Below are 22,681 nucleotides of genomic sequence, written 5' to 3'. Positions count from 1 at the left end.
ACGGGTTCGAAAACCTCGTGGCGAGAATGCGGGACTTATTAAGCTGTCTAGTCAAGGAACAAATCCCTCGTTTGATAAGAGGAGATTCCAAAATGGACCGTGGAACGAGCGTGAACTAACGGCATGGCTCCAAAATGGGAGCCTGTCATCGCAAGTTGGAAGCACTCCTTCGACATCGTTCAATTTTCCGAGGGAGCTTTGCAGCCTTTTCGAATCCTGACTGTCGCTTTCATTGGTTAGCGGGTATTGATCAAGTGGCGAACGCGAGCATCGTCCTGAACTCTGTCCATCACATTAGAGTCCAGTCCAGTCCAGTCCGGCCCTTTATCTCATAAGACGGTGTTGTAATGCTTGGCTCTTCAGAATGTGGCTCATCGACCAGAAACTCAGAGCTTCAAGATTTGGGAGGTCCGAGGATGTTCGGGGTTTCAATTTGTTTAGTCGGTTAAAGGCAATTGGCATGAGTCTTTCCCAAGCCATTCTCTTCGAAATTGAACATATTCCTCTTCATTGGGTGTCCCCTATCCAATCCCCAAGCCTCCCTCTTTCTTCCTCTCCCTTACCTTTTAATCAGGGTTGCTGAAAGGGAGTAGTTTAGATGCCATGACAAGCATAGCAAGCAGTGCAATCCTGTTTAACGGGGGCACCCTGGACGGATCTTTTGGATTCGTTCAAATTTGCTTGTCAATGTGTGGCAAACGAGATCATTAGTCTTGTTGGAAGACAATCACGGCAGAATGGCCAGTCCAGCCCAAAACCATCTGCCCAAGAGTCGACAACCATTGCTGCTCATGCACATTTGCACATTGCTCACCCACCCACCGAGTACTATAGCAGAGAGACTGAAATGACCTAGAAAAAAACGTCGTCTCATAAAGCAGCCTTTCTTGCGGTCTTTGGGGGATTTTAAAGTTCCTGTCTTGTTCCTCTTTTGTTCTTCCTTCCCATTCTTTTCTGTCTTTGGCGTTTCCCTGCTGCTTCGTTTTTCTTGCCTTGGCGTTTCCGGTGGAGATTGATCTAAAGAGGGAAAATGAAGAACCCAAATTCCAGAGTTCTCGAACAAAAGGGAAACACACACGTGCCTCTCTCCCTCTCCACATAGACCATATCAGCTTCAAATAGTCTTCCATTGAAGAACACTTTCCATGAGGCACAGTGACGCAATAGTAAAATGAGACCATTACCACTCGCCGAGACAGATAGGGAGATTGTGGGACTGTGTTGTACATCATTGGAACACAGGGTGGAAGCCAACGACTTTTCTCCCCTTCACCCAAGTTATATTAAAAAGTTCAGCCCTGAACCCAATGGTCAAGTGCTCAGATATCTGCACAAGTTTTTGAAGATGTCGCAGACATAAAGGAGCACAGACAAAAAGTCCCCAACAGAGCTAGGGTTGACACTCAATCAAATTCGATTTGTAATCAGACACTCGACATCGGATCAACGAATACAATCCTACAAAATCCATCCCTGTCGTCTGTCGCATTACGCTTGTATAGGGCGCACGGAATCTCACAGATATAGAGTATATATGAGTGCCTCTCTCACGTACCGAGAAGCTCTCCTATTGGGACATTGCTTGCTCTCATGGACCAAGAATCACCAACCAACCATTCAACCATTGAACGAACCATCGAAAGCAAGTCAGGGACTTAGAGGGGTTGCTACACGTTCGGAGGGAGTCGATAGGGGGGAGTTGGACTCACATACAGAAAATCAGAAGCTCATATTGGTCCTGTCTATGATCCAGTCCGACCAGACAAAACCTCTTGTCAACTTCTATTTCGAAAAAGAAGCGTCGGCGGCGCCAGTTTGGCAACTTCTACGTATATTTGCTTTCCTCGCCCACTTTCAAGAGATTCATATCAAGGATTCAACCAGAATTCGGATTCATTAACGGGTTTACGTATCAGATGAATGTTTGGCCGTGCCAGTAACGGCTCTGAAGTGCCCTGATCAGAATCAACTTGTCAGCCCTTGCTCGCTCTCTGAGATGGAAATCCAGATTTGATTCCAATCGCCAGAAGAACACGGCCAAGAAAGGGAGGAAAGAGTCACAGAAAGGACGATCAATGGGAGAATGAAAGAGAGATGCTTATTTCGCTCCCAACAGGAGCTGTTTACGGGAGGATATCTTAGTGCAATGGCAAGTAATTTCTGTAATGTCCTACTCAAGCTCCCAGAGCAGATCATCCACTTCATCCACCCTCGAGCGACGCTGGCCGACTGGTTGTCGACTGGTTGGTAACTTGGTATCCTACTGGGCACGGAGTCATCAGTCTCCAGATTATCATTATTATTCAGTCCTTCTTCGTCTCCGACTCGAGTGAGGAGCCCCGAAAATCGAGAACTAGAGAGTGCGAGAGCCGTGTTTTCAATTACGTCTAATGTCACTTTTACGATAGTTGCCGCACGACTTTAAGAAAACGTTGCTCTTTCCGTAGCCAAGGGAGGAGCCCCGAGAGCAAATGTAGGATCATTCGTCATGAGGCCCGTGAACTGAAGTGAGGGAGGAATATCAACGCATCGTTAACACCATTACCACTTGTCACATATCGCAATCAGACGAAGAGAATCGTTTCACCTTCGCCTGGCTTTACTTGTTTGGGAGAGTGGGTTCAGGGATGCCAATTGCTTAGATACAGGGATTATTCTATCGAAATACCTGGCTCTAAATTCATCGGGGAGGCTGGCAAACCCAGAGGGGTCTATGGCCACAATGCGTTTTGCTCTGATTTGAGAAGTGCAAGAAGACCTATATGAGTAGATAATCTGCTGGGAGGATTAGTGGCAAGTGCCAAGCACTGTCTGTAATCAAGCCAAAGAAACCATTCCACTTATCTGATGACTTCAAAGACGACACTTTTTTGGTCATTTGGAAGAAATGCATAGATAACATTTGGCAATGGTCACATCTTCTCGAGCACCTAAGCAAGCCAGTGAAGAGCCCATCAGCTTTTCATAACGAGTTTGAATGCGCACAAAGATAACACAGGGCTCCTTATGTTTTCTTGGAGAGTGAATCGCTCAAAATTTGAGGGAAAACTTGAGGAGGCTGTTCCAAGGTTTCGAATGTGATATTGGCCTGAAAATTGCAAGTCATAAGTTGTCGAGATACAAATCAAGCGATTCTTTTGGGGTCTTGGAAGAAGCCCCTCGCACCGTCATTCTTGAATAATAAATGAAGTGCTATAGGTGGTTTCCATTTTCTTGAGGTCTTCATTGGAGCCTTCAATGATGACCTAAATCGAGAAAAATCAGATGTTCAGGTGCTGACGTTTTGATACAAAAATGAAATTCTTAGCTCTCAAAGACACACTTTGATTTAAATTTATCTCTAGCTGCTCAAGTCATCGACTAAGAAAATGCACTTTCAATGGGTTCCTTGAAATTAGGTGTTAATGAGGTCTCGGAGGCAAAACCATTTCAGCAACTTTTTACCGAGGCTCTCTCAGATTATCCGTGTTGTCATTCACATTCCAACCAGGGTTCCTGAGCCATCGTATTTTTTGTATGAACTACAGTATCTTAAATTCCGCCCAACCAATATATCATTGAGGCCATTGTCTAGGAACATCAATGAAGAACATTTTAGAAAAAAGAAATACAGTTCGCATTGGGTGCTTAATATCAGTACCTAATTCATCTCTCGTTTCAACTAAGGGATCGTGATCTTGTGAGCTTTCTTTCGAGTGAAAATTAAATCTAAATCGAACTAAATTAGCCATGTTTTACTATTTATTGGGGGGGGGGCTTTTCAAATGCTCACCCAGAATTCTGCAACCCTGAGATATTTAGGTTGGTCGGATTGATGTGTTGATGGCTGGGGTTGAAATGGATGAGTGGAAAAAGTGGGAGATCAAGTGATGATCAAAATGAAAGATCTGAACAAGCCAATGCCCACCTCGTCCAAGGTAAAAGTAGTAGTAGTAGTAGTAATATACTAGATGAAAAAAAAAACTACTCCAACCAACCCCAATCTTTCAGCCAGGCAAGATCCACCACTTTTTCCCGACGTGAAATCTCGTTGCCAGGAATTTGTCACCCGGTTAATGGACTTGGACACACTGCATCCGTCACAGATCTTCAATCAAGATGATCAAAAAAGGTTCTCGCTTGATAAGCGTATTTTGGGGGAGATGGAAGTGGCAAAGGGGAAAATGATTAATGACCCACATTTTTTAAGTCACGATGATACCGTGTCTGGACTTCTAGAATCCTCTCAAATCGTTTGTTTCTCGTTAAACATCCAATCCGGGGAATCAATTCCACGACTCATTAATGGTAATTGTTCGGCCACCCTCCCCGCGCGATCACTTGCCCCAGATTGAATAGTAGGTGGGATGTCCACAAGGACCCCGAGGGTCAGGCCAAAGGGAGGATTTGTTCCACTTACAAAAGTGTTCCACACCGTCCCTCAACAACAGCTCCCGAATCTGATCTCTCAAGTGATTTTGTCCCAAATAGAAATTAGAGCTGCGCCGCATCGGAATCGGATTGCCTTCATGACAGAGAATAAAGGTACGGGCAAAGGAACACTAGTGTCCATTCTTGGGCTCATGATATGGGTCGTGGACATACCAGAGCAGAGCTATTCATGAGAATGGGGAGTTCGTGTCCAAAAGCGAGGAGAAAAAAGTGAGCGTGTAAGGACTTGAAGTGATTAATGGCCCTGATTACGCCATGTCGTCAATCAATCATTTCTGACCGTACGAGCCAATCTCGTCAAGGAAGACCGATCACAAGCTAAATAGACACATGCATATGAGTACTAAGTCAATAGACATATACACACATACAAATACACATGCTTCCGATGGCATTTGTTTACGAGGCAGCGATTAGATCTCTTTCTTGAATATAAATCCGCATACCAGTAGATCAGCGGCCAAGAGCTAGTTTGAAATCTTGTGCTAAAACACTGCTCTAGAAATTATGAGGGTACCCCAAAATGCATTTGTCCGTCCTCCCACTGACACTGTCGCAGATTTATGGAGTTTTATGCATTTTTCACGAGCAAATTTTTATTATCGTTAGCAAAAACCTGAGCTTTAACACTTACACTCCAGAAGGCTCTTCAAGGGGTGAAGGAGATAAAGAAAACTTGGGACGAGAACGAGAGTCTCAGTTTGGGGCTTCACTATCCTCGGATAATGGGGTGAAGGAGTTGGCTTTAATGGAAATTCCTTGGAAGAAAACAAGCACTTTTATTGGCTCGAGTCTCTCAATGGCACATCCGACCTTCTTCGATTCCACTTTTCTCATTGTGTACCCAAACCATCGCCAATAAAGCTTTTTAGCACATTGCTCGCTCGTCTGGCTTCATTGGGGGCGCCTTGGCCGTACAGCAGGCTTTTTAGCACATTGCTCGCTCGTCTGGCTTCATTGGGGGCAAACGAGGAAAATGGATAATTTCGCCTTCTTTATTCGAGACCGTTTGCTGTTTGTTTGTAGTTAAAATACAACCTACACACAGACTTTGTGTAAGCCATGGCCTTTTTTCTCCTTGAACCGTAGATGTACGTAGGGAGGAAATTGAAATTCTTTGACTTGACATTCCGGTAGTTGGGGGATGTCGATATTTGGAGCATTCGTCTTTGATTTGATCCCGATCCACTCACCCTCGTTGAAGTGAGTCAGAACATTTGTGTCACAGCAAATAGGTTTTTGAGGTAATGTGCTCGAGTTTTATGAGAGCACTTCCAAGTCTCTTCCCCCTTGAAATCTATTTTCTTGGAGGATTTCGTCCCCGGCCTCAAACGAGCTCAGTGGGAACGAAAGGAACGTGAAAGCCTGATTCGGTTTAGAGCTAAGAAATCAAGGATTTCTCGCCCCAAAAAGGGAGCCAATTCAATTGTAACTCCCATAAATCATGGATATCGCAAGTGAAAGGCAGTAAATGGCCAAAGGCTGAGAAATCCTTGAATTCGAAGTCGTGTCATTCCAAGTTACTAAGTGCTCCACAAACGTATTTTTCCACCGCTCAACATCTCCCTAGAGGGCAAAAATGCTTTCAAGATTTTACGCCCTTTTTATAATCGTACAGCTCGTCGTTTCCGTCGTCTTACACCAGGTGTTACAGCTTACTATTCACGGACAAATGAGTTCACTTGGTAATTGAACTGAATTTTAACTCGTTCTTTCAATTAGAAATTTCGACTTAAAGGGCTTCTCTGCTATTCTCTTAGACTACTATAGTTTACAGTGGGAGGAGGTCACTCTATCCGATGCTTTAATCTTGAGCACATACACCAATTGAAATATCTCCAACACCCAAACTTGGAAAACTCGTCTAACATTGTCTGAAGCGAGTTTTGTCATTGAATACTTAACAAGATTCTTTTGTAAAAAAACGAAGAATTAGTCGCGACACCTTCAACATTGGTTTCCCTTGGGCGGAAACTCGCATAAAGAGAGTTTTGCCCTAGGGAGAGAAGAAAATAAGCATACATAAAAGAGAATTTAAAAGCAACGGAATGAGATGGGCTTCGTTAAAACGAGATGGATCCGAGATAAAAGCATGTTCCAGCCAATTAGAACTTCCCTATCAGTGTCGCCCACGATCAAGACAAGCTCCACGCAAAGCACTAGTAGTGCAATCAAAGTTCAATGCTCGCCTTAGAAAGGGATCGACTTAATGACAACACATTTGCAGTTCTAGCTAGAACGTAACGTGACTTTTCGGTTTCGAAACGAAGAGCTCTGACAAGGTCGAGTTTGAGCTAAAACAGATTCCCACCAAGAACAAGAAGGGGAAAGACAGAAAGAAAACCGCAAGAAACAAGAATCTTTGAATGGAATCAGAGTGCCCTTCTTGGTGGAATTGAAATCTACTGGTACTTCTGGTATTCTGGCGGCGAATTCAAAGGCTCTGAACCGTCTTGATGTGGTGGTGGTGGCTCATCATGAGAGGACAAATGAGTTGGAGTGTTAATTTGCGATCAAACCCGCTGAACGAAGATCTTTGTCCGTTTGTTTTGCCACCAATCACCGTCTCTTGTGCAAATGGTTAGGATCGTAATTCATGGCAGGGCAGTGGAGAATTAGAGAATTCAAGCTGCTGCTCTGTCATGAAGGTAAACAAATGGTTGGGGACCAATTGTGTTTTCTCTTGTCTGTGACGCGTATTAACCGCTTCACTGACTCTTCATTGAAGCCGAATCAAAAGGGAAGGTCTTGAACTGCCTCCAAGATCGGACATCCATCTCCGGTTGCTCGGGTTGGAAGCACTATCTAAATTTAGCCGACTTGTGAAACAACGATTACCACGCTATCACGGGCACTACATAGAATTGTCTGAAAGGTCTAAACTAACATTCGGTGAGGACAAAGCGTGAGGCAAACATAATATGTCAGTCCAAACACAACATTTTAATCTTCTTGTTTGCTTCTTAAACATGCCGAAGCTTCATCACAGACAAGCCGACCAAGAAATGGAATTCAAACGAGTCCGTTGCAACGGCACAAAAGCTCGTGGAAGTCTCAATCACACGAAATCATGCTCGACTGAAGAAACATAAACTTTGTCCACCAAGGATGGAAAACGTCAACTTATTGGTAGGTTCATGCCAAATTCGAGCCATGGCGCAAAATTTAATGTGGACAAAAAGCTTGAATCCACGAGACCATGATGGGCTCGAAAAATGCATTGATCTCGGCCAAAAAAACGGGGCAGCCTTAGAATTGTCAGCCTCGTACGAATACCTACAAAAAGGGGGCCTGGTCCAAAATTGAGATCCCCTTTTTGTTGTCCATGGAATGCTCACCGGGTTGACATTGGTTCCAAAAAGAGCTTCAAAAGGATTTCCAGCCCCCCCCCCCTCCAAGAGAAATTGGACCTTGAAGAGGATGATCCTCTTTCTCTGGCCAGACTTTGGACCCATCCATGCGTTGACTTCTTGGCAAGACCCACTTTCCGCAGATTTTGATGAGTGTCATCTGTCAGTTGAAAAGGGCCTTAAGAATCATAGCAGACAGAAATCATGACCAAAATATGAACCAGTTGAAGACGGACAGCGCCTCTGGTGACGCAAACGTAAAGCTACAAATAACCGTGGAAAACATATGGTCTGACGTCACTGAATAACAATTGTTCGTGAATGCACTTCCCAAAACACAAAAATGTCTAATTGGTCCCAAATGCTCCGAATTGTTGATTCAAAAGCAAGCCAGAGGCTGGGATATTTGAAGATTTGGCCAAGTTTCCGCAACTTAAGAACAATAACATGTTTCATTGTTTTGACCAAGAAACTTCTGGACAAGCCCAATGGTCAAGTTCCATGACGGGTACAATCATAAATATAGCAAGTTTTCGAGGATTCTGCATCTGGAAACGTCGAAAAAGTTTTGAAATACTGAACCAGATCCCGACTCAAGAGCCACACACCGATGGAGAAGTTCATGAAATGGCTTGATTCTGATTAAATTTTGGGATTGACCACTGTGAAAAGCGATTCCACACCCGAGCTGAGCGCACGGGGAAACGTCATTAATCTTGGTTACATATTTTAATGAACTGGATGGGAAATAATTGAAAATCTGTTCCTCCTGAACAACCTCATTGGATTAGCAAGACTCTTGGATTTCCTGGGACATCTGCAAAACGACCAGACCAACATTCTCGTGGTCCCGTAGCCAAGCCTCGATTCCAAATTCCGATCCCAAAGCCATCCTAAATTGGAACGCCAGAATCCGGCTTGATATTGGATAATCCGAAAGAGCGCACCGCTAAGAATTGTGAGAGCATCCCTGCTGTGGATTGAATTCCTCATGTCTCTCTGGCTGTGAATCTGCGAGGAATCTCATGCCGTGAGGAGGTGAGACTAGACTGAATGCGAACAGAAAGAAGGGCTTCTTCTTCTTCTTCTTCTTCGGATTCGTCGTCATGTTCTACTCGTTTCGTCGGAGTCGTCGTTCATTATTCACGACCACATTCGGTGAACCATGCTTGCTTGCATCGAATGCTCCAATTTATAGCGCTCGTACTGTCGATAGAGATCATTCAAAGCTGACTGGGATTGAATTTATTCACATCATGAATATGGTTCTTTTCTGGCAGATTGAAGGCGGTGCAAACTGCTCGAATTCAGGATGTGGGTACCGATGCTTTTCCATTGACCAGATATGTTGAAAAATGGATCATGCAGACACCATGATACTTTGTTAAGAATTCTCCTAATTGTGATTCTATTTCGTCTGTTTCCAGGTTATTCCGAGGATTTGTACACAATCACGGGATCCTCTCCGGAATCATCGCCCCGGATTGGGCAACCCAAAGCATCACCCTTTTTCACATCCAGAGGAGATACCTACAAAGCCAAAGTCAGGGATTCCGTGGTCCTCTTATGTCAAGTGGAGAATCTGGGTAAGACAAACTTTAATAGTTAAGACAAGCTCGCCTGAACGTCTCACAACTTCATGGATTTAATGAAGAGACAAGGTGTCTTGTAGACAGATTATCACCCTCTTAGACCCCTTGCTCCTCCTATCTCCACTTCCTATTGTAGTGTGTAGTGAGCAACAAAGGATTGTGGAAGTCATTCCCCACCGACCGACCAGTCCCAATGTCGAAGGAGTCGCTTGGTCGGTGGGTATTTTCTTGGATTATTGCATGCCGTGACTCATTAGGAGTCTTTTGTCAAAGCCATTTAAGACGACGCACTCAAATCCCAACGTCAAGCTAGTGGGGGCTCATTTGAGCAACAATGTCTGGTACACTTTCCATACATTCGATCCAAATCTATGTGGAATGCTCCTGGGCGATAGCTCCACATAATCAAAGAGTGGAGTCACGAGCGGCGTTCATGGCCAAAGCATTTGGCTTTATTGAACAATGCCAACGAAGGACATCCAGAATAGATTGGAATGGCCAAGACAAAAGAGCAAGCGAACTGAGTCACCCGGTGAAGTCTGAGAAGAGTCGTTCAGGAATTGGCGAAACCAGACATTGCGTGCATGTCGGATCACATTAGCTTGCACTCCCTGATTCGAAGCTTGGGAGATGATGATCTATCTCCAGGGAGCGTTTGAGTGCACACTGTAACACTGTACATACTACATACACGTACCATTCGTAGTACAATAGAAGGCAGAGAATATTCCTCTCTTGATGGCGAAGAAAGACGTGGAACTAGATTCTGTCAGGCACCTTGGAACACCTTGTCGAACTTGTAGTATTAATATTTAGGATCTCGAGTGAATGAAGAAAAGAAAGGGTGGCGGGAAATTAGGTCTTTGATGTCATGGTTAGGAGCCATTCAGGCGAGTTTTCCTGAAATGGTAAGCCTTGACAGACGTCTTTGGGAGCGTGGAACCTGTTCAAGGAACTCGGAACCAGGAACTTGTCCCATAACTCGGTCGTGTGATGACGACGACGATGATGATGATGAGAGTGGAGTAATATGGAACGGGCCTCTTGCAAATCTGTTCATGGAAAAGTTGCATTTTTGATCGGAAGCCTTCGTCAAAAACTTTTGTTCGCGCACCCCAAGGAGGAGGAAGAAAGAAGAAAGGCCAAACCGACAAGAGACCCTTCTACCCTACTTTCTAGTGTGTCATCGTAAAGCCCTGCTTGAACTACATTTGCCTTGATGTGTTGCGCATTAAGCGTAAATTACCAAAACTCACCTTCAGCTCAGCCACACTAAGTGCACAACATGATTTCCGAGCAGAACCGAAAATCAAGCACTCAAAGGCTACCTCAATGTCAGCTTTAGCCCTAGTATGTGGCTGAGCGTTAGAATCGGGTTTCTCTTGGTCTTCCATAAGAAGTTCCTAATTCCAAAGGTGAAAAGACTAATAGATGAGACACAACCACGCAACCCGACAGCCCCACCAAAGTGGAACAACCAGAGGAATCAAGACACAAATCTGAAGCTCTCATCCGGCAATCTGCGAGATTGGGAACCGCTTCCACGGCAAGCATGCATCCGATCCCTCGATGAGTGTAATTGAGGATCTTGACTCACTCGCTTTCCAATCATGAAATGGCAAGCCCAGCACGCTAGCAACCTCACTAAAATGCCTGTTTCATTGCCTGATGAGCTGAGATTGAGTAAATACTCAAGCAGGACGACCATTATTTCCATGTCAACCATTCAGAGCTACTCACAAGCACTTCCGGATCGCCTCAAATCGAGCCAGAATGGACTCTCAGAGCCTCGTGAGCGAGTGGGACAGACCGTGTATGGGACTCTGGCAGCAAATAACAAACGAGCAATCTTGACATCAGCGATGGGTTGCTCGAACGGAACCTCCGTGCTCTCCCATCAAGTGGGAGAGAGCAAACAAGACCTTCAACATTGAACGATACTGAATAAATAAATGCATACTCGGTTCGTCGAAGTCGGTGAATGGTCTTAGAGGCTTTGGCCTGTTTCGTCATGGCCTTGATCCTAGGACCTTTTTTTATATACTACCCCTCATGTAGCTTCTTGGTACACAAGATGGATCTTATGGAAGGTAACCTTCCGAGCCAGTAAAGCCCACGGTCACTATGAAACCAAAGTAAGTGAACAGTTGACTTACGGTGCATGTGTTTAAAGTATTTTTGGAATCTATTTCAGGCGAGTCCACTGTGATTTGGAAGCAGTCCAATCGGATCATTAGTGCTGGACCGGTGATCATTCGCAAAGACCATCGGTTAAGTCTGGAGGATAAGTTTAATCTCCGCATTGATGATCTCAAAGAGAGTGATGAAGGTAAGGTGGATCTGCTACTTTTTTACGGACACACAAGGTTTTTTTTTATTACAATGAATACATATGCTTTCAGGGGAGTATGTTTGTGAGATCGAGACCTTTGGATCGCCTATGCATCAAACGAGTCGGCTGGAAATCTTGGGTGAGTGAGCGGGTCCTTATAATGAATCCACATCATATCGTAAATGACGCCCCTGTGGCTTTTAATTTGAAACTAGGGAGAAAATTTACGAGCTAACCCAGTTCTGAAAATGAAGAGGATCCCGTTCTCACATGAAAAATGGAACAAAATTTTATTGGGCCGAAATGGATTTTGATCCTTTCATCAGGCAAATGAATATTGGATATTGCATTTTAGTTCCTTCAGGGGTTGGTTGAAAGGGGATAAAAGAGAAAGTTCAAAGATCGACAATACGGCGTAACCAAAAATTCTTGATTTGGAACACCTGAAACTACTCACAGACGAGATGGGACATTGACAAATGGTCCCAAATAGGGGACAGAAAATCCACGCTATTTGCAAGCTTCAAATGCAAATGTGTGACCTGTTTACCCTATTTTTAAGGGTTTTCGGGGGAGGTTGTGGTGGAGGTTTCCAATGCGATGGCAAACCTCGGGCAACATCAGGGAGTGGCTGGTCCATGTCTGACCCGTCCAAAAGTCGAGGAAGCGTAAAGTAAACGTAAAGAATCGTCGGAAGAGACCCCAAGATGGATAACTTCCGGCAAATATTCAAAGAAATGCTGGTCCCTCTCGTTTTCTCTCTCTCTCTCGTTGCGTCCTGTTCCAGGAAAGTGAAACATGCTTCTTCCACTTTGGTACATTTATTTGAATCCTCTTTACCGCCATACACCAGGTTGATATGACTTACGAGGTTAATGCCATGGCATTTGCGGAATGGTATTTGTTTATTAAGCATAAATAGCACCACTGAAGATTGACCTGAATGCCGGGAGCAAATGAGGCCTCACTTTGTGCGGCCTCGGAAAGACATACCTGCGAATATGGTCCATTGCCCCCAAGAGAACTTTCCTGGCAAAGCCAAGAAAAGATTCCATTCTCTCTTCGCATAGTTCATCGCGTCTTATCAAGTCATTGCAATGACGCATACACGAGCAACCAAAAACCCTTGCAATGAATGTCAGTCAACGATGAAGAAGTTTTACAAGAGTGATTCTTAAAATAAAACTCAAGCACCTCTTTTCGAGGTGTTTCCAATAGATCATAGTTTGACTTAAAAGGACGTCTCAAAATCAAGATAGTTTGCTATCAACAATGTGCTCGAATATGGCCAAGAATTGTTGGTAAGCGAGCTTGGGTGACTTCATTGACTGCAACAATGGGCCTCTCTAGTGGTGTAGGTACTACTGGTGTGTATGTGTGTGAATGTGCTTGGTACCTCTTAGAAGCATCTTTTGCTCTGTGTGCCATACATTAGGCTACTTCTGTATCTGTTTCCCTCTTCTCTGAGGGAGCAATGACGAGACAGCGGTCCATGGTAGAACAACAATGGACCCTTTGCTTCATCACGTTCCATTAGCGTTTCTACCACTCCGAAAGTCCTCTGGATTCCTAGATATCTACTGAGAGAGCACCTAATCAGTCTTCAGCCGGTTTTGGAACAGATCCTCTTCAAGGGTCCAATCTGGCATTAGGTAGAGACATCCTCTCACAGCCAAAGCAGCGGCTCAAGTCAACCCAAGATGGTTTGTTAAGGAACAAACCTCACCAACTTTTGCAAACTGGGCACCAATCTCCCCACCCGATAATGGTCCCAAACCAAATGGTTGCAAAAAGCAGTAGAAGAGAAAGAAAAGAGGAAAACGAGACGATGAGATGGTGGCCGGAGGGGTCGGCACCCATGAGCTTTTGATGATTTGCATCTCTTTTCAATCTGGAATGATCATGATGGGCTACGCTATAAACACTAAAGTCATGGCCCATTTGATCCCACCTAATGGTCCAAGTTCGAGGGTAAATTTATCTCAAATAGCGATGCTCTTAATATTCCACCCAGACAGAAAAAGAACTTTCGTAATGATCCTTTCCAGGCAAAAACGAAGTCCCCTAGACATTGGCTCGGAAAAAAGCTCCAAGTTGTTCCACAGAAGCGTTCCAGAAGCCAGCAGCTCCTTTTTTTCAAAAGTCAGACCTAACAGTGCGAGATAAATGATCGACTTAATCGAATGCTTTCAATTTACTTATCATGCAAAGACTGACTGTTAGGGGAACACTGAAGCACCACTCTAGTGGTCCCAAATGTTCGTCAAAGTGTATGGTGTGTGTGTATGTGTGCTCGTAATGGGTTGGTTTCATCTGAAACGGATCCTCCAATTTGCATCAATTCGAATTCCGTCTATGATTTACCATGTGGGAAACGTTGAAAACCGCAAAATAGTGGTATGAAAAAGACCCCAATTGAAATGGGCGACCGAAATTTCAGACGTTTCTGAGACGTCTAGACCATATGGTCTTTGAAGAAAAGAGTCCCATGGGGCCCCTGTGACCAAGCATACCAACCAAGGTGGCCAAGAAAGAGCCCTAGTGACGATAGAATGTTCCAAAAATGGACCTAATTCGCGTTTCTTTGTTCCAGTTCCTCCGTCAGTGTCACCTCAACCCTCGGATGGAAAATTTGTGGTTCGGAAGGGATCCACCATCACCTTGGAATGCGAAGCCAAAGGAAATCCAACCCCCAAAATCACTTGGCAGAGAGCAGTAAGTTCAATAATCCTCTCCTAATCCTCAAAATTCCAAGCACTTTAATTGTTGGCCATATCAACGCCAAAACCACCCATGGGGATAATAAGGAGGGCTTTTGAGCCTGCAATGAAATTGGCGTGAGCCATCCCAAGGAAAAGTGGAACATGCGATTCAGGTTCCAGCATTGGTTCCATCTCCTGGGCTAATGAACCTTGGGTGATGCATCACGTTGAGACAAGCCATAGATTTCTGGAAGGTGCGAAGAGACCCCCTCGTTCTTCATCATGCTTGGACTCAATCAGAAGGGGAAGTCAAGGATAATCATGACCATGAGTCCCTCTTCAAGTTGATGGCTTCCAATGATCTGTGGTGACATTCGCTTCGTGTTTGGGGGTTGTTTGCTTCACCAACCCCGACTTTTAGAGCTACTGAGTGTAACTGGTATTCGCGCAGGTTACAACTCTACGAACTAGAAATGTCGGACTGTTGGCTGTGTGAAACACTCGGTAGAAGCTGGTATCTCGGATAATTATCCTTGATAACATACATGTCGATGCCCGATGGGCTTTTTGAGAGACAGGCGTAGATTTGAGATGACAGAGCAAAAACTCATGCTCATGGCAAATTGAGAGGCTCTCATCAAAAATGCCAAATTTGACCCTCATTTTAAATCACCGGTTACAATATCTTCATCTGAGGTTTACACCGCAGTACGACTGAAACTGCAAATGGGGACTGCATTATCTTTTGAAAATGATACCATTGTAGCGAGCAAGCTATCTCGAAAAAGGATGTAACGAATTCAGAATTCAGAGATTGGAAAAGAAGCGATCCGATGTTCGATGAAAGTAATAGCGGTCGTCTTGGTACAAAAGTTGCTTGGAAGGAAATGAATGAGTTCCATTCTACTGCCAATGGAGTCAGTTTCCTGGCCAAAGAGGGAAGGAAGTCCTTTCATATTGGGCAGGAAATGGACAAAGGCACATCAGGAAACCGAACCAGGAAGAAACTTCTTTTTGTTCACTTCTTCGACCTCATTGGACCTTACTTTAAAAATAAGAAGGAAATAATCATGCCAATCTGGACCGGAGACGGAGGTTCCATAATGTAGCATATTCTTCACATCTTCCTCATCCCCAAGACTCTGAAGAGCAAAACAGCCAAAAGGGTCCAGGGGGGTCCAAGAGAGGAGAGAAAAGAGAGAGAAGAGAGAGAGAGAGAGAGATGGAACAAGAAGGTTTGTAGTCCCATGTATTTGGTCCATTGGCATTGTTCGCCTCACTTATTTGTGACCCCTGCTGAAAATTTCTATTATTTCTCCTCGCCACCCTTCTTCGTCGGAGTTCCTCGTTGCTCCCCAACTGGATAAAGATGGTCCATGGGCTGGTACAGTCCATGCTTTGTCAATGAATGGACTTGATGCCATAAAACTTCTTGTTACGATTACTCCACTCCACTCCTCTCGACTTGGCTACATTCACATATTGCTCTTATTTGATGGACCAGAGAGGAGCCAACGTTTTTCGACACCAAAAAACATCCACAGCACCCCATCCCTCTGGTTTTTTCGACCTTCGGCTTATGCAGACAAGGGTTGTGAAAAAAGGTTCCGGGAGGGAGCGACAAGATCGAAGATTTCCTATGAATCCCCCTTCTTAAAGGGTGACTTCCCAAGTGACGAGACTTTTCCTGAAGTTCCATCCGGGGATGTTAAGCCTTCCTTGAAGGAGAATACCATTTCCCACCCGTTGAAAGAGGGAGCCAACGGAATGAATGGGACAGGGGGTGTTTTGCCCTTACGACTTCCACCTTCCGGTTCCATCATAAAAAGGCGGAAACGCGAATCTTTTTGAATTTAGTGAACTGTGATCACGACAATTTCCTGATTTTACGTGTCTGAAGAGTCTTGACCCGTAGTCTAGACACTCGAGTAAAGAGTTATCTTTATTTCTCCTCCGTTCTAGAACAATTTGCTGCCCTCTGGCGATAAGACTTTAAACGGAGACTCCGTTGTCATCCAAGATGTGTCACGTCATCATTCCGGGATCTACATGTGCTCGGCCAACAATGGCGTGGGTGACCCGGCCATGGCCGAAATAGACCTCAAAGTGCTTTGTAAGTGTAAAAAATGAGATTAAAATCTCCATTGGGATGCTTGTATTCACCCCCTTTGATCAATTTTAAACCCATTCTAGATCCTCCGGAGATTGAAGTGGATCAATCCTGGATTCGAACAGGAGATGGGATCGAAGCCGAGGTCTCTTGCAACGTCCATGCTGAGCCCCGTGCAGAGGTAAGAAGAGTAATCCTCCATTTTTATGGGCCAATTTTTGTCAACTCAGGAGGACATGGGAACGTGGCGTTCTTTATCCTAAGCCACTTTGTGGGCGGATGAGATAAAGATTTAGCCTTCTCTCTCTCCCAGTTCAATTTGAGGATAGCTTCGGCCTTTCTCTTGTGGATATGGTCGAGAGGGCAATAAAGGTCGTTATCAGGTTCCCACAAGACCTTTAGACTAAGTCGCAAAGACTTGAAATTGAGATTCCTAATTCTCAACACGTGAAGGAGATGATCCCTTTGTAAGAGCGAGCAAATAAGGAAGATTAATCGCTCAGAATGGCCCTCTAGCGGCAGATTTGACTAAAAGCTAGCAACTAGCATGCTCAAACTCATTCTTTGCTTCTAGGTGAAATGGTACAAAGACACCATGCTATTGGATCCCACCAACAATCGTCACATGGAAACTTTCGGCAATCGACATGTACTGATTCTACGCAATGTCAGAGAAACTGATTTTGGAAATTACTCATGCACCGCTGACAACAGTCTTGGCCGCCAGAGGGGGTTTATTGACGTTTCTGGTAAGTAACTTTTGGTTGATAATTGATCGTTCAGATTCACATTGAAATTTCATTTGTCAATAGGTCGGCCTCATTCTGCCAAGATAGTATCACCCCATTTAAGCTACTTCAAGGATCAATACAACCTCACATGGACAGTGGATAGCTTCTTACAAATCGAAGAGTACAGGATCTTGTATCGGGAATTTAAGGTGAGGTTCAGTTGATAAGCATTGATGGCCTAAAATGGGAGATGGCTCATAGTTTTATGCTTGATTCATGCATACTGATGCTCAATAGGTCCACCTTTTATATACTGAAGCCCAAGCAAGTCCAAGCTATTTGCATTACAAATTTGATTTCCTCCACATTTTGGAGGCCGTTGCCCTAGCACCTCCTGTCGCTTTACTTTTCAACATAAGTTCATGAGAAAAGATGTGTTCAAGCACTTGAAACGAAAGTAAAGAAAGGGAGAATTCTCAGCCACTTGAAAAATCGTAGGGGCCTTTTTCACTACAGGGTCACACGATTTGTTGCAATTTTCCCACGAGATGTCGCTTCTCCAAATGAGTCAACTTCAAGAGTGAATGAGAAATTTATGCATCGCTTCTTGGAGTATATGTTGTACTAATGAATAATCAAATGGGAAGGTGACACCACTTGATAACAACTTGATAACAATAATGACATAGAAAGTGTTAGAAATTGTATTTGCCTGCTATCTTCACACCTGCACTCCTTTTTTTGTCAGTGCACGTAAATTTTTGGGAAGCAAAAGGAGCAAAGTGAGAGAAGTACTATATGCAAAAATTGGATAGAACCCTTTGGTACGTCGCCTTTCAGTAAAGGCAGAAGCACTGTAATGGAAGAGTACAAGTATGTCTCAAACTCTTGCACAAGACGAGGTCTTGGAGAGCTCAAGCTTCACTAAGAACTCTAACTGGAAAATCAGTCTTCCTTCTCTTTCCTTTCAAGTCGTCGGCCCAATGCAAACCTACTTTAAGATGTCATAAAATGGAGGTGAAGGCACTGGTGTTGTCTTAGCGCCCATTATTCCGGCCCAAGGTTCCCCCTCGAGTTTCCCCTCAAAAATGAAAAATTGTGGGCATTTAATGGGAGGTTCTTCACTGATCGAGATCTATCGCTCGGAATGGATTTTTTTGCGCAGAAAAAAAGGAAAACTGCACAACCAACCCTGTAACGATTTCTGATCGGAATTTTGAAAGGGCGGGGCTGCATTCATTCCCTGATCTATCTACTTTTCCTGTTCTTGTTCCTCTCAGTGCAAGAAATGAAGATGTGCGGGAATTATCTTGCATGTGGTGAATTTTGAGACCGAGGGAAATAAAACACGTGCCAGAGTAGTGGAAAAGCCGAAATGAGGCGGAGAAGCGGCCGAGATTAGGATCTCGAATATCGCCTTGCATTTGCTCGTAAACCCATCGCATCCTCCTTTAAACCAAACAAAAGCTTTCGATCTGATCAAGCTGAGGATTTTAAAGACTCCAAGACTCCTTCATGGAGGCTAGTATGGTGTCTTGATAATGAAATGTATTGGGGGGGGGGCGTGCTTGCCAAAATGCCGTCTATAAAGCAATTGAGATTTACGTACGTCGTGGTGCAATTTTGAGAGGAATCAGGAGGGTTGCACTTGTTTTTATTTGCACATACTCGATTTTGGGGTTCGAGTGTGGGTTGAGAAGGCTGTATATTTTTGGCCAAACATTTTTATGAGCTCTCTTCGAGGGTAAATAATGCTGACTTTAGCTTGGCATGCCAACTCGAAGCTCTCATTTATTCACCGTCAAGGAGACAGCATCAGAATTACAAACAAGATAAATTGCTTCCGGAATCAGGACCAAACGAATAAAGAGGCCCTGGGACACATCATCAGGGCTTGAACATTCCTCTTCCTAGAGCGCGTAATGGAACTTGTCCGCCCATGAGTTTTGCATTAGAGCCTTGTTTAAGTTATCAAACTACCACTGAAGGACGCAAAAGGCCATGACTGATGGAAAGATAGTCGACAGGCGAGAAGTCTGTAGCGAGTTTTGCGAGTGCTAAAACCAGTTTATCCTCTGGTTCGAGTAGAGGTCGCATTTTTACCATTTCGCACATTATTTGATTTTCCCCATCCCACTTTCACTCCTAAGGGAAAGAGCCTTTCCGAGGCGAGAAGTGCGATAAAGGCTTCTGGAGTGACCTTCAGCGCTTCGCTTTTCCGTGCAAATTCCTCTTAGTGGATAGATATTTCGTTCACTCCTTTCGTATGTCATCCAATTTCTGAGACCTGGCATGTCTCGACCTTTACCTAATGGATATCTGTATGTCTCCCATCTAGGCAACCTATGGCCAAACCAGAAGCACTGGAGCCTTCGGAGAGCCTTCTCAGCATCAACATCATTACCGACAAAGTCCGGAATCCGATTGGACGAATATCATTCCCACCATCAGCGATCACAAGCCCAGTTCATCGTTCAAGAACTCATTCACTTACACCGGGAACTTTGTGTTCTACGGCCTCAAACCCTCCACGGAGTACGAGGTCATCATACAAAGTCGGAATAAGGAGGGATGGGCCGATCCCAATGACATCTTCAAATTCACAACGCGCTCAAGAGGTAAGGAATGGATTCGGCTCTCAATGCTGTGTTTCTTTTTCTGTCTACTTGAAATATTGGGGACTAAAATGTTTACACATAAACCGCTTTCAGATTACAATCCCATGGAGCTTGCATCACACGATCAACAAGGATACTTCTCCAGCGCTCCTAGTCGATTTTCTCATCATTTCTGTTCTTCCCTGGTCTTGTCAGTATTGGTCACTCTGTGTCATCACTTTTCACTATGAATCCTTTCGCAGCGAAGAGGGAACAATTAGTGAAGGCAACCCTCCTCCAGCATTTCCAGAACCTGGTGTGAGAAAGACAAAACAAAAATACCTTCTCCTTCCGTTGATCTAGTCACGGCCTGTTGTGATGAACACATGCCCATCGATATCGTCATTCTCCAAACGAGTGACCGCGTGGGCCGATCACCACGTTTGTTGTGACTCTAAGTGCCATGCTACAAAACCGGTTCAGTATCCAGCGTGACCAGGTGGAAAAAATAAATTACCCAGAAGAAAGTAATCCGTGCCCGCTTACCTCAATGGAAATTTGTGTTTTTGACAAGATCGTCCATGTGTTCTTGGACTCTTCCCGAGTAAAAAAGACTGCTGAGAAGTCTCCCTCTCCCTAACCAAATTCGCGTTATGAACTTGAGCTTTTGCACAATGAACTGTTCTTTCTTGTGTCGAGAGCGTTGGGAGACAAACTAAGAAGTTTTAATATTATCATTCGTAAAAGTATTATGCGTTTGTGAAGCCTACGGCATTCAATATTACCCATTGTCATTGTATAGATACATGAACTTTCCCTTGAATAAATACCGAAATCCATACCATATTTGTTTCAACTCATCTTGGCTGGCCGTGATATTTTGAACATGCAAATTGCATATTAAGTCAAAATCTTGTGTACGATCATTGGAAAACATCAAACATTTTATGAGACACAAAGAAGGTTCTCATCCAGGCATGGACACTAATCTAGACATGGGGCGAAAGATATCTGACAATAAAGCTCGTAAAAACCCTCTGTCAGATCACCAAAATGACTTGGATCATGGTTGGGGGGTATCCATTTATTTCTTATTTATTCCAAACTGATCATGTTCATTTGCATTTCCATTTCATGTTTGGAATCTGAAAAAATGTTTGAAAGGATTAAAAAAAATAAGTGGGAGTAGAAAAGCATGGACAAGCCTTGGTATGAATTGAAAAACCAAATCCTGCTGAGTTCTAATGAAGGCAAAATGATTCATGAGCATCTCAGACAATACCAAAAAACCAAAACAACACCGTGATGTGGTGATGATGATGGTTGTCTGGCATTAGTTGGTGGGCAGACCAGACCCACGACCAATGCCATTCATTGGTACCCCTTGAGGCCAATGGGGGTCGTGGTTGGTGGTATTCAACCTAATGTGCTTGCCATCAGTCCTTCCGAAAAGGAATAAGTGATCCCATTAAGATGCTCTTTCGTGTCTTCAAACATTCGATTTGAATGGTTTTGGAATAGAGAAACATGGCTCAGACCCACTAATCATCAGATCGAAAGCAGGAAGGTCGGCGACATCAAGTTAAAAAAATGTTGACTCTAACTTAGCTTTCGTGGCCCAATTATCAAATTCCGATTTTCGGCAGGGATTTCAAGTCAGATGGTCTTCGAGCTCTTGGAATAAAAAAACTTGGGTGGCTTTAAGCTCTTGGAGGCGATTTATCAACTTGATAGAATCTGGAGCTCATTGTGCACTGACAAATGGAGCAATTTCCTCTCTTGGCCTTGATTCCAGGTTCTTCTTCTTTTACTGGGGAAGGTGGAACATAGTCGGAACTAAAAGGCCCCGACCCAACAATGATCACATAAAATCATCGTCGAGGTATAAAACCAAAAATATCCTCCAAACAATCATATCTCTAAACATTCCAGGTCTTGCCAACAATTGACGACAAAGGCCACCATGAACTACATGGTTTTGCATCTAGAAACATGGTGCCATCATATCCATGAAGTTTTCAAGATTGAACTTCAATGAGAGGCTATTTGTTTGACAGACGTCCCACCGTGCGAGGTTGGGTGTCCCTCTCTCACCTTTTCTCGGACGAGGATCGGACAAGAATCAGACTTGATGACGGCTAGATGCTCATCATCAAGATTCCTTACACAGGGGTGGTTACAAAGGTACTCGACAAAATAGATGAACGTTATGGGTTAAATCACTGACTACTAGAGATAGGGACTCAGTGAGGAAATGGAAGTTTCGTCTCTCCGGAATGCTCGATTTATCCAAATAATTGCCTTATACTTATAAATTGATGTTAGCAAATTTGGGTCTAAAATCTAGATTTGGGAATCAAGAGCGATGGCCAAAGTTATGCTTTGACTATCATATAAATTTTTGATCATTGATCTACTCTGGGTCAGCTGTATTAGCGTTTGAATATGTGACCTTACAACAAATCACTTTAGAAGTAAAGGTGGTGAAATTAACCACTCCCGTAATTGCTACTATCATTTAATTATCTTATTCATTGCTAATATCTTGTATTGTGCATGATTAATGTTCATGGATATCGAGAAAATCTTCAGTCATGGATTAGACAACAGAGCTTTGTGGTTCAAGCTAGGCAGCCCGGTGGGCGTGGTTGGCTCAGGGTTGGTTTGAAGCTCTATATTAACATCGCTTTGAGTCCATCTCTCTCCTCATCTCATAGCCGGGGATGCCCAAGGCTTTACCATCGCTTGTTCTCATTTCATTATCAGCCAACCACGGACAATGATGACATAACATCCATCCTTCATAAGGTGAAAGGACGAAGGAAGTCATCATTGG

The 22,681-nt window shown here is 43.9% G+C and overlaps 1 protein-coding gene across 1 annotated transcript in view; it reads left to right on the top strand.

Moving 5' to 3' along the window:
• Window positions 1-20,686, top strand: part of LOC131890549 (limbic system-associated membrane protein-like) — a 36,924-nt gene extending 16,238 nt beyond the window's left edge. Inside the window, exons 3-12 of the mRNA XM_059239914.1 lie at window positions 9,209-9,367; window positions 11,568-11,702; window positions 11,776-11,844; window positions 14,299-14,420; window positions 16,370-16,520; window positions 16,601-16,698; window positions 17,092-17,266; window positions 17,330-17,457; window positions 19,587-19,866; window positions 19,960-20,686. Of these exons, the coding sequence (XP_059095897.1) occupies window positions 9,209-9,367; window positions 11,568-11,702; window positions 11,776-11,844; window positions 14,299-14,420; window positions 16,370-16,520; window positions 16,601-16,698; window positions 17,092-17,266; window positions 17,330-17,457; window positions 19,587-19,866; window positions 19,960-20,096 (1,454 nt within the window). The 3' untranslated portion in view covers window positions 20,097-20,686. The remainder of the gene's footprint in view (window positions 1-9,208; window positions 9,368-11,567; window positions 11,703-11,775; window positions 11,845-14,298; window positions 14,421-16,369; window positions 16,521-16,600; window positions 16,699-17,091; window positions 17,267-17,329; window positions 17,458-19,586; window positions 19,867-19,959) is intronic.
• Window positions 20,687-22,681: the final 1,995 nt, after the last annotated feature.

This window comes from Tigriopus californicus, chromosome 11 (genome assembly GCF_007210705.1).
Source record: "Tigriopus californicus strain San Diego chromosome 11, Tcal_SD_v2.1, whole genome shotgun sequence".
In the NCBI taxonomy this organism is placed as follows: Eukaryota; Metazoa; Arthropoda; class Copepoda; order Harpacticoida; family Harpacticidae; genus Tigriopus; species Tigriopus californicus.
This window is presented reverse-complemented; position numbering and strand designations above follow the sequence as displayed.